This window comes from Erinaceus europaeus, unplaced genomic scaffold (genome assembly GCF_950295315.1).
Source record: "Erinaceus europaeus unplaced genomic scaffold, mEriEur2.1 scaffold_582, whole genome shotgun sequence".
In the NCBI taxonomy this organism is placed as follows: domain Eukaryota; kingdom Metazoa; phylum Chordata; class Mammalia; order Eulipotyphla; family Erinaceidae; genus Erinaceus; species Erinaceus europaeus.
In genome coordinates, this window is record NW_026648038.1 from 42248 (window position 1) to 54404 (window position 12157).

Below are 12157 nucleotides of genomic sequence, written 5' to 3' on the forward strand. Positions count from 1 at the left end.
ATTGGCTTTTATGATAGTTTTCTATCCTTTCACTTTGAGTCTGTGTTTGTTTTGTTGAGTTAGGTGGGTTTCCTGTAGACAGCATATTGTTGGGTTGTGTTTTTTGATCCATCTTCCTACTCTGTGCCTTTTAATAGGTGAATTCAGGCCACTGACATTTATTGATATCATAGATTGAAGATATTTTAACACCATTATTGTAGATTTTTAGAGTGTTCTGATATATGGCATACTTATGGTGGTCTGACTGTTTATAAGAGACCTTTCAGAACATCTTTCAGGGCAGGCTTGGTGATAGTTGATTCTTTCAACTGTTGCTTGTCTGAGAAGGTTTCTATGCCTCTATCTCGTCTGAATGACAGTCTAGCAGGATGCAGTAGTCTTGGTTGAAAGCCTTTCTCATTGTGCACTCGATAGATATCTTGTCATTCTCTTCTAGCCTGTAGTGTTTGTATGGAGAAGTCTGCTGTTAATCTTACAGGTTTTCCTATATAGGTGACTCTTTGTTTTTCTCTTGCAGCCTTCAGGATCTCACTGGCAAGATTGCCAGAGCTGAGACTGCCACTTCTGGCTTACCTTCTGAATCCTAGCCAGAGGGTTGATATTCAGGTAGAGCCCTCATGCCTCCCAGTGGAGTGTGTGAGGAACTGAGCCCTCTGGACAGTTTCCTGCAGCAACCTAGCTCACAAATGATTTTTGCTTTAAGTTAAGACCTAATTTGTGAAGATCTAAAAAGTGAAATAACTCATTCCCTCTCCACGCCCCCCTCCCTAGCAGGGACCCTATACATGTGCAGTTTTACTACTCTGGGCTGCCTTTTCATTCAGAAAGACATCGTGGTGCCAGAACTTCCTTAGTACCATAGCACCTCCCATGTGGTGCTGAGGTTTAAACCTGGACCATAGTCATGACAAGCTATTTTTCTGGCTGACTCCATTAGGTTTATCTTTGCATGCAAGGAAAGGGCAAAAACGAGTTTTACTGAGATCAGCACCATGTAAGTTAGTAAAATTTCCTGGAGTTGAGTTTGTACAGAGGTGGTCCAGTGTAACCCTAGTCATGTCACATGCCTCCCACCAGTAAAAAGCCACTGCTAAGGGACAACCAGCAACTGTGCAATGGCCAACTTGATAGGCAGCCTTGGCATTGCTTATCAGAGGTGCACAGGACAAGGTAATTTGCCACCCTCTGGTCTCTCAGGAAGAACCAGATCCAACTGAGGGAGAATCTGGCAACTGAATGCATCGCTGTGGGATCCACTGTAGCCCTCTACAAGGAGACCCTCCTTGATCAAGAGCTTGCTTTTGGTTCTCCACGTCAGTTCACAGCCCAGTTATTAATTGTAGGTGACCCTTTAGTTGCCCTGGATCAAGCCAAAAATCAAATCTACTACCGATTTATACAACCTAAAACAGTGAGGCATAACTTGTGGGGCCTTGTGTCCCAACACCTGGTGACCTCAGTGCTTGGGACATACTTGTAAAGTGTCGAAAAATTGCCCTAAGGCAAGAATTGGGTGTAGGACGGTGGTGGTGGTGCAGTGGGGCAAAGAAGGGTGTAGAACTAGGAAAGAAGAGCCAGGAAGAAACCTCAATACATGGGAGATAGCATAATGGTTATGCACACGTGAGGTTCTGAAGTCCCAGGTTGAAGCTCCTGTACCACCATGAGCCAGAGATGAGCATTGCTCTGGAAAAAAAAAAAAGACAGGAAAGAAGGGGGACTTCAGCCCACAGGATGCCTTCCCCCTCCCCCCCCCCCCCCCCCCCCCCGCCTCTGAGTGGCTTTTGAGTTGTGCAAGCACTTCTGAGTCTTTCCAATAGAAAACAGGAGCAGTTCTGCAAGGCCATCCCGGCAGCGCTGGGAGAAATGGGAACAACACGACGACAACTGCCCCTATTCTCAATTCTTTCACCATCTTCCTAGACATTATTTTTAGTCCACCTGCATGTTAGCTATCAGACTCAAGCAAAAATTACTAAAGTCACAGACCCCTCGGAACATACCTAAAATAGATATCCTAGTTTCTTCCCATACCAAGATCCCTAGTTTAATTTCTCTATTCCTACCTTTGGATTCCTGTTTATTGAACAATTTGTCCTTTTTTATATCTTACTACCTTTCAGTCACCAAGCTGTAGCTTCAACAATAATGCCATCCTAACCTTTCTGGGCAGATGACATCACCAATGTGCCCTGGAACCTCACTTCTCCAAAGCCCTATTCCACTATAGAAAGATAGAAACAGGCTAAGGGTATGGATCAACTTGCCAAGATCCATGTCCAGTGGAGAAGCAACTACCGAAGCTAGATCTTCCACCTCAAAAGTATCTGTTTCTATCTGTGATTGTAAGGGGGAAAAGGTATGCTAGGAGCAATGAAATCACTCAGGCTTAAAGTCCCAGCGGAACCTTAGTATCAAAAGCAAAGCAAAGGAAAATAAAACAAAACAAGCAATCAAACAAGCAAGTAAACAAACAAACAAATATTCAAAGAAACAAATCATGGGAGCTTGAGGAGGGCCCTAGCAAGTGAGGAGAGGCCAACTACTCCACAGAGCTGGGAGGGGGCAGCAAGAAAGACCCTCAATGCCAGAAATGGTGGTGGTAGGTGGGAGGGGTGCTTGCTGTGTGGTGGAGAGAAGGACCTGACTCCTATGTAGAAAAGCAGAACCTGAAGCAGAGGACAGGACAAAGGGTCTGCATTCTGTCTACCCGCTGTTGCTTCCTGTCCCAGGCCTGGCCAACGTATCTCTACATTTTCCTAAGTTATGTTAATTCTATTTCTAGAACAGACACCCAGGCCATCGAAGCTTGGACCCTTGGAGAGGAACTCAGCTTCTACTGTGACTGTCCTAGTGGCAAGACTGGCAGGGTTGGGCCTTCAAGACCATCTTGGGCTGCTTTTAGTACATATGAGTCAGGGGCCAGTTCCAGGACTTGTGGTTTCTTTCTTTCTTTCTTTCTTTCTTTCTTTCTTTCTTTCTTTCTTTCTCTCTCTCTCTCTCTCTCTCTCTCTCTCTTTCTTTCTTTCTTCCTTTCTGTCTTTGTTTTTAAATCCCAGGTATCTTTAATTATCATGCATATAGAAAAAAAGAGTAATTCAACCTCTTTATACATACACACATGAGTAGTCACAGCTAAGAATGTGGTGATAAGATTGTTGAGTAATGGGAATCAGGCAGTGGCACACAGGCTTAAGCCACATACTATATAAAGCACATGGATCCCAGTTCCAGCCCCCAGCTCCCCACCTGCAGGGGGGATGCCTCATAAGTGGTGAAGCAGCTCTGCAGGTGTCTATCTTTCTCTGCCTCTTTCTATCTTCCCCTCCTCTCTTAATTTCTCTCTGTCCTATCCAATAAAATGGAATAAAAAAGGGGAGGGGGCTTCCAGGAGCAGTGGCTGGCATTAAGCCCCAGCAACAACTCTGCAAACAAAACAAAAAAAAAAAAAAAGGAGAAGGAGGAGGAGGAAGAGGAGGAGAAGGAGAAAGAGGAGGAGAAGAAGAAGGAGAAGAAGGAGAAAAAGATGATGACAACAAAGCAGAACTTGGACTGGAGTTGGTGTATTGCACCAAAGCAAAAGACTCAGGGGTGGGGGGAGGGCTCAGGTGCTGGAACATGATGACAGAATAGGACCCAGTGGCGGTTGAATTGCTATGGTGGAAAACTGAGAAATGCTATGCATGTACAAACCACTGCATTTTACCGTCGACGATAAACCATTAATCCCCCAATAAAGAAATCAAAAAAATTGTTGAGTAACAAAATATTACCATTGCGGTGGAATATAAAATGATGAACAAGCCTGACAACAGTGTTCAGTTTCTTGTAATATTAGATGTAAACTTCATCATTCAATATTGTTATATTTCCATGGTATTTACCAGTGATTTGGTGGGTTCCCAAAGTAGTCCTGTCTTGTTGTGGTCCTAGGAGATCTTCTTTGATATTCCTAATAGACTGGGGAGACTTGTGGTTTTTCTAAGTCCTGGTTTATAGAGAAGGGGATTATACCCTCCCTTTCTCTCCTTACCCCAATCTTATTGTATAACACTTTAAAAGAGTCATCAGGAAAGAGATCAATTCAATATTTTTACCAGACAAATGCTCTTTATTTGGGTGTGACTACTCAGTGAGCATTGAACAGTGACCAGACCAGACAGCTGCCAATAAAAACAGTGAGAGATTGATGGTGACTTTTCAAGACACTAGAGCAGTTAGAATGTGAGCAACTAGTGATAGTGTTACCCTCAGTCTCCAGGAACATCAAAATATTGCTACAAAAATATAGATATAGATAGAAAGTTACAGATATAAAGTCCATCCTTGAGAGAGCTACTGCAGTTTCCAATGGAGGGGATAGGGACAGAGAACTCTGGTGAGGAGAACTGTGTGGAACTATATCCCTATTATATCTTAAAATTCTGTAAATCAATATTAAGTCACTAATGAGAAAAGGGGAAATGTTGCTACAAAACTGAATCCTAGAATTGACTAAGACAAGTCCCTTTCACATAATAATTTATTTCATTTCAAAACTTCAGCAGGCACACGCATAGCTAGGAGACTACTTTCATTGACTGGGTAGGGAGGCACAACACAGAGAGTGAGCTGGAGCACAGCCTTCTTTTGAAACCCATTTACTTGGGAACCCAACAGTTCATTTTACACTTCTGTGTGCACAACAACAGCTTTTCTTTGAGAATGGCCCCCTGTGCAAATGCCTTTGAGGTCCAGGCACGGTATGAGGTTAACTGGGTGGGCCCAGGCTTCACCAGGCTAGCATCTCTCAAAGATAAAGGGAAGTATGGCCCTGGGGCAGGTTTCTTGCTCAGTTTCCTGTGACAGCCCACATGAAAATCTATACACGGAAGGTCCCATTTCCATTATCCTCAGTCTTTTCCAAGGATCAAAGTAGTGGGTTCTGGGAGGTCTAAAATACTTAACTTGTGGACCTGTGGTTTTCTGAGTTTTGGTTTACAGAGAAGGAGATTATACCTTCTTCTCCTCCCTGTACCCTCATCTGACTGTATAGAACAGATTTAAAGATCCAAATACTTGTTTTCCTTAAAAATAGTCACTCTCAAAGTTGATTTTATACCAATTTTCTTTGAACTTCAAATGTTGAGGAGGAAAGGGAAGGGGAAGTGGAGTGGGAGATGGGTGGTGTGGGGAAGGGGGGAGGAGAACTGGGGATCTGGAACAGGTCTGGGTTTGGGGAGTTGGGAAGATGGCTACTGCAGAGCAGAGGCAGAGCCATGGAAGAGGAGCAAAGCCTGTGAGTCTTCTTTGGATCTAAAGGCCTGGGCAGCACCATTTTGGTTTTAAGAAAAGAAGACTGAATGTGTCCATTGGTCTATTCTGGGGAAGCCCATAGTTGAGGCAGCACCCCCAAACAGTCCTGGCTGTGGTGGATGTGCAGATTCTCCATTGTGTGGGCTTCAAATATTCATTTTCTAGAAGAGTTAGATCTGTTGTCAGTTCTAAGAGATAGTTACTTTCCCAGGCGAAAGGAAATAGCTGCATCTTCATAGTCATCATGCTGAATTCAAAAGTCCCAACAGGGATGTCAGAGTATGATTTCATCCCTCAGTCTGAACAGATGGTCTGTATGTCCCTTGGATATTTTTTGCCGATCTGCTTGTTGTCCTCATGGGAAGTGTTGACAGGAGCCAATAATATATAGGGAGCCAATAATTCAGGTTTTGAAATGGTGTTTCATACGTGAGCCTGGTTTCCTGCTTCCTCAGTGGTAGTAGATGCTGAAGGCATGGAGGATGTAGAGCAGGGTGGTGATGAAGGCAAAGAACTGAATGAGATGGGAGAGTTACTGTCTTAGACACGGCTAGTGGTCATTGCTACTCCCACTACCAGGAAGGCCTCAGTCTCTGCAACCTGGAAGGCCATAAGTTCTGACCCAGCCTGGTCTGAGGCCTGAGGGCAGCAGTTACTGGTTAACTACTCCTTGGAGCACTCCAGCCTCTGGGGTCCTAAAGCCACACTCCTGGTGTCCTGCTCTGACTCTGCAGAGTTCAGCCATAAGGTAAGCCTGTCTCTGCCTCCACCCTGGGTCCTCTCTCTAGTGCTGCCTTCTTGCCTGAGTTCCCTCCTCCATCCACCTTCATTGATAAATTTGCTCTCATGCCTTCAATGGTTTGACTCAATGGCCTACAACTTCACTCTGAATATCAGCTTGATAGAATTTTGTGAATGTCTCAGGGGTCCCTCAAATTTCAGTTGGTTCAAGGACCCTCCTGTTTTTCAGCTGTACCAGAAACCTGGTGTATAAGCTCTCCCCCACCCAACCACTGCCATGGCTAAAAACGATTCCAAAGTTTGCTTAGTAGGAATGCCTGAAGACCCATTGGTATTTCCATTTCTCCCCCATCTGAGACTCTAACACCCCTTACCAGGACTTCTCCTGACCTCAACTTAAACCACCTCCACCCACTCTTCCCTCTGCTAATCAGCTTCAACTGAGTAACAATCTTTTAACTCCTTTCTTATGATCAAAACCTTATAATGTGGCAAGAAACATTTGATGGTCCACTGCTTCTCAGAAAAGAGGTAGCTGCAGCCTTTAACAAGCTCAGGTGATCACACCAGCTTCCCTTTTCCTGCTGTCAACTCACATTGCTTCATTACTTGTTCCCTTAATTGTTCAATTAATATTTTTAAGAAATTTTAAAATTTTTTTTAAAATATTTATTTTATTTATTTATTCCCTTTTGTTGCCCTTGTTGTTTTATTGTTGTAGTTATTATTGTTGTTGTCATTGGATAGGACAGAGAGAAACGGAGAGAGGAGGGGAAGACAGAGAGGAGGAGAGAAAGATAGACACCTGCAGACCTGCTTCACCGCCTGTGAAGCGACTCCCCTGCAGGTGGGGAGCCGGGGGTTCGAAGCGGGATCCTTATGCCGGTCCTTGTGCTTTGAGCCACCTACGCTTAACCCGCTGCGCTACAGCCCGACTCCCTCAATGAATATTTTTATGCTGATGAAGAATAATGATGGTTATATCAGTCAGTAGAATGTTTCGAAAAATCCCTCTTCTCTTGGAGCCAACATTTCTGTTATAGAAGCAGGCTTGATGGAAAACATGTTGAGGAAAGTAAAAGCAGGGAAGGAGAAGTCCTTGAGAAGGGACCATGAGGAAAAACGAGGCAAGAGAGCTGCCTTGTGGGCCCTGGAGCCAGGTCATTCTTGCCAAGTCGTTAGCCGAGAGTGAGCTTTCCTGTATTTGATGGCAGCAAGGAGGCTAGCAAGGGTGGAGCAGCTGACTAAGGGGGAGGTCAGAGTGGTGTTGGGTTAGGCCATGGAGTTCCTTGGGGTTACTGTTGGAGCTTCAAATTAGAGAGAGTTAAAAAGACTTGGTCAATTCTATCAGGACCCTGAGAGAGAAGAGGAAAAGAGGAAGGACATGCATAAGTACTAATAGGTGTAGCTGTGACTTAGGAAGGAAGAGAAGGCCATGGAAAAAAATGGGCAAATTTATATAATTATAGTTATAGAAATAATAGTCAGCCTACATCTGTAGCCTTGGGAGAACTACTACAGTTTCCAATGCAGAGAATGGGGACACAGAGCTCTGATGGTATGAATAGTGTGGAATTATACCCCTTTTATATCATAACATTGTAGATGAATATTAAGTCACTAATAATAAAAAACGACTCGATGAAGAGGCTGAGGAGGTCCACTGCTGGTTAGACAGTACCCCCTTTATTTCACTGGGAATAGTACCTGATGCTGGCTCCTTTCCTACCTTTACCTGATTTTTGTATGTAGGAATCCCCAGGCTAATACAGGACCTTATCACTCTGGTTAAACTGAATGGTTCAGGGATGGGTTCAGATCCCACTTGATATGATGCTTGGAAAATTCAAGGTAGGGTTAAGAAGCCGTTAGCAGGGAGTCGGGCGGTGGCGCAGCAGGTTAAGCACATGTGGCGCGAAGTGCAAGGACGGGCATAAAAATCTCGGTTCGAGCCCCCAGCTCCCCACCTGCAGGGGAGTCACTTCACAGTCTGTGAAGCGGGTCGTTCTCCCTCTCTGTCTTCCCTTCCTCTCTCCATTTCTCTCTGTCCTATCTAACAATGACGACATCAGTAACAACAACAATAAAAAAAACAAGGTCAACAAAAAGGGAAAATAAATATTTTTAAAAAATTTTAAAAAAGAAGCCGTTAGCAGTAGTTGGGGCTGGGTGGTAGCGCACCTGGTTGAGCGCACATGTTACAGTGCTCAGGGACTTGGGCGAGTGGTGAAGCAGTGCTACAGGTGTCTCTCTTTCTCTCTCCCTCTCTATCTCCCCTACCCTCTCAATTTCTGGCTGTCTCTACCCAATAAAGATAATTTAGAAGAAGAAGAAGGAGGAGGAGGAGGAGGAGGAGGAGGAGGAGGAGGAGAAGAAGAAGAAGAAGAAGAAGCCTTTAGCAGAGGAAGATCTGCAACTGTGAGTGTTCTGCCACACGAGGGCGCCATTCCACAAAGGGAGAAAGCATGCTGGGCAGACACTGGAAAGCCACGCCCACGAGGCAAGGACCTAAGGTCTAGGAGGTTCTGCTTTTCAGCTGGCCTTTGGATCCATGGGCCAACATGCTACTCCTGTGAACTTATGTCACTGAGATAAAAGGACACTTGAACAGTTCAGCCATGCTGAGGAATTTGGGCTCCATTCTACAAATAGTGAATATCATCCAAGGAATTTTCAATAGGAGAAAAGGATGTATTCAAATTTGTGTTTTGAGAAAAACAATTAACTCTGAGGGAAATATAAGAGATGTAAGAGCAAAGCTGAGGTGGGAAAACTAAAAGACAAGGGGAGACACCTGAACTTGGGCCTGCTACACTGTAAGCTTGGGCTTACATGTTTCCATGTGAGCATGCATGCACACATATGTACACACACACACACACACACACACACACACACACACACACACACACCTTCCTTCTCCTTCCATCCTGCCATGGCTCAAGAACATCTGTTTTGCAAAGGACAGAATTAAGCCTCCTGTAGTACTTGCCCAGGCCCAGTACTCACCGAGGCTGCACAATTTATATAATATTTGCCCACATCCACACTTTCAGAAACAATGGTGGCATGTGCTTGCAAGACAGCTGCGCTCATGTACAGGATGCCCGTGGTCCCATGGTACAGGCTGTCCTGGAAAGGCAGAGCAGAAGGTATGGCCGTGGTCAGCTGAATACTTACCCAGGAGAGGTCTTTCATCTGATTATACAGATGGGAGAGTGAGAAAAAGAGATAAGTCTACTCCCCAATCTCTCTCTCTCTCTCTCTCTCTCTCGCTCTCTCTCTCTATATATATAGTAATGCTTCAAATTCCTCTGTAGTCAGCAACAGTAGGTTAATAAATAGCAATACTAATCTTTTACTCAGTATTTGTCTGTGCTGCTTTTATCTAAACTGTTTTACCTAAAATATTTTCCTCATTATTCTCATTTCATTTTATCAGCTATTTATTATATTAATGACATTTGGAGGATATAGGAGCTGAAGATGACTATCAATGAATAAGTAGGAGTTAGGATTTGAACACAAAACTAATGAACTCCAAGCCTAGACTATTAACACTGTAGACACCTACTACATGTAGGTTACTGTCCAATATATACTTGCTGTCTCATTTTATTTCCACACTTAATTTCATAAACCTGCTACTATTTAGATCCTCAATTTTCAGATGAGGAAACTGAGATTTAACTAGTACTTGACAGAGATGGCTGAGTCAGGCTACCCTGATTCTGGATTTTAATTTTTTTAACTTCTATGCAAAAACTCTCAGCAGTACTCTTCAATTCAATGAAAACATTATGTCACCATTTAAAATGATTATCAATTCTAGAGGAGTGTCATTGTGGATAAATAAACATTCAGCTACCTTGAATGAAATATTCAGTTCAGGACTTGAACTGAGATGAAAGAAAGCAGTAGAGAGAAAAAAATTGGTAGGGTAAGACTGCCACATCCCTTCATGTGACCCACCAACTCAACTAAGATGTTTAACTTCTTTTTGATAAGGCTAGTTTATATAGCACTTAAGAGACAAGAGAAACAAGTCAAATCACACCAGGAAGAAACAGACAGGCAGGGAGTGGGGAGATGGCGCATGTGGCGCAAAGCGTAAGGACCACCTTAAGGATCCCAGTTTGAACCCCGGCTCCCCACCTGCAGGGGAGTCGCTTCACAGGCAGTGAAGCAGGTCTGCAGGTGTCTATCTTTCTCTCCCCCTCTCTGTCTTCCCCTCCTCTATCCATTTCTCTCTGTCCTATCCATCAATAACAACAACAATAATAGCCACAACAATGTTAAACAGCAAGAGAAACAAAAGGGGGAGGGAAGAAACAGACAAGCAGATTCAAAAAGCATGCTTTTTGTTTGTTAGTTTTTTCTCTTTCTCTCTTCCTCCCTTATTTTCCTTCCTTCCTTCCTTCCTTCCTTCCTTCCTTCCTTCCTCCCTTCATCCCTCCCTCCCTCCCTTACTTCTTTCTTTCCTTCCTTTCTTCTTATCTTACTTCCCTTCTCCCTCTCTTTTCCTTTCTTTCTTTCTTTCTTTCTTTCTTTCTTTCTTTCTTTCTTTCTTTCTTTCTTACCAGAGGACTGTTCAGCTTTGGCTTATGATGGTACTGGGACTGAACCTGTGACCTTTGGTGCTGTAGGCATGAAAAACTTTTTCATAAACATTATGCTTTCTCCATTGCCCCCAAATTTATTTTTCTTTCTTTCTTTTTTTATTTGGCAAGACAGAGAGAAATTAAGAGGGGAGAAAGAGGAGATAGAGAACGAGAAACACCTGCAGCACTGCTTCACCACTAGTGACACTTTCCCCTTGCAGGTGGGGCCTGGAGACCTAAACCTAGGTCCTTGAGCATGGTAGTATATGTGCTCTATCAGCTACACCACTGCCTGATCCCTAAAATTTTCTGCAATATAGAAGAATGAATTATGTGAATGTGATAAGGCTTTCAGATGAGGGTGATTTTTTTTCTCCAACTAGCATTTCTTGTGGTGTTACTTATATGATTTTTTATCATAAGTAAAATTTAGAGGCAAATGGACCAGAATGTGCTTGATATAGTAATATACAGAAAATAGGTATTTCTAATGAAGAAGACAATGGAGGGGAATAGAATGGAAATTTACATTAACAAGGAAACTTTTCCACTTCAGTCGAATAATGAGACATTTAAACTAAAAGTCTTGGTTCCATAGGAACTGAACCTCAGAATAGTTGGTCCCTGAGTTCTGGTTGTTCTTCTCTGCTCAGAAAGGCTTGTGGTTCTCACAACATCAGGCAAGATACTAGTCCCATAGGAGCTCAGGTCCTGCTTGTTGCTTCAGAGGCTTACAGTACAGTTGATGACAGATGGGTAAAATTTCTCATCTCCCCAAGATATTTACAAGAAACTCTCACCACCAACTTAGTTCCTTTTCCATAATCACGCACCTCCGACCTCCCATCCCTCCCATGTACACCTGCTTGCTGGTTCTTACCAAGACTCTCCAGGAGTCGAGTATTCTGTAAAATCCCAACAAGTAAGATAAGAGGAACACCAGGGAGATGAGAAATGAGGTCAGCGACACATACATCACCCATCCTTGCAGCAAGGGGTTTGCGACCTGGGTGGCAGCTACCAGGATCCAGACCCAGCACCCAAATACCTGTAAGAGAAAATCACACAAGATGGGACTTCATTTGCCTGTGTGGGCAGTTCCCCTTTGCAGGGTATCACTCTTCTTTATCTCTGGATAACAACTATCCAGGCGGCTTTAGGTGGGGATCAAGAGGTACATGGGGGAGGAAGTCTGGTTCCCTTAAGTTCAATAAACTCAGTTCCTGCCATAACAAAAGTCAAGGAATTGGAGCCAGGTGGTGGTGCACCTGGTTGAACGCACATGGTATATGTAAAAGGCAGTAGCCTTGAAATTCCCTTTTTATGCAGTTGTTTGTTAAGTGCTTTTAGTATGAGTTGCTTGTAGTATGAGGTGGAAAATTCCTTGCCCCTTCCCCCTTGAATAAACAGGACCTAATCAGTGAAGGCCACCCATTGTTCGAAGGACCCTACATGGGGACAAGCCTTATCAGGACCTTTGAACAGACTTTGTGGTGTGCTGCCTACCGGATGGGTGG

The 12157-nt window shown here is 43.8% G+C and overlaps 1 protein-coding gene across 1 annotated transcript; it reads right to left on the reverse strand.

The window, feature by feature from the left end:
• Window positions 1-4086: 4086 nt before the first annotated feature.
• On the reverse strand, window positions 4087-11703 carry MALL (mal, T cell differentiation protein like). Its single transcript, XM_060184673.1, has 3 exons — window positions 11521-11703; window positions 9049-9171; window positions 4087-5812 (listed from the first exon to the last, which is right to left on the reverse strand). The coding sequence occupies exons 1-3, from the start codon at window positions 11614-11616 to the stop codon at window positions 5750-5752; spliced, it is 282 nt and encodes a 93-aa protein (XP_060040656.1). The 5' UTR covers window positions 11617-11703; the 3' UTR covers window positions 4087-5749.
• Window positions 11704-12157: the final 454 nt, after the last annotated feature.

Bases quoted from the DNA above. Each gene is read 5' to 3' on its own strand.
- MALL (XM_060184673.1), bottom strand. From the start codon at position 11,616: ATGTATGTGTCGCTGACCTCATTTCTCATCTCCCTGGTGTTCCTCTTA. The intron at 9,172-11,520 runs GTAAGAACCAGC...CTGCCTTTCCAG, and splicing joins TCGACTCCTGGAGAGTCTTG to GACAGCCTGTACCATGGGAC. The intron at 5,813-9,048 runs GTGAGTACTGGG...CATCTCATTCAG, and splicing joins ATATAAATTGTGCAGCCTCG to TTCTTTGCCTTCATCACCAC.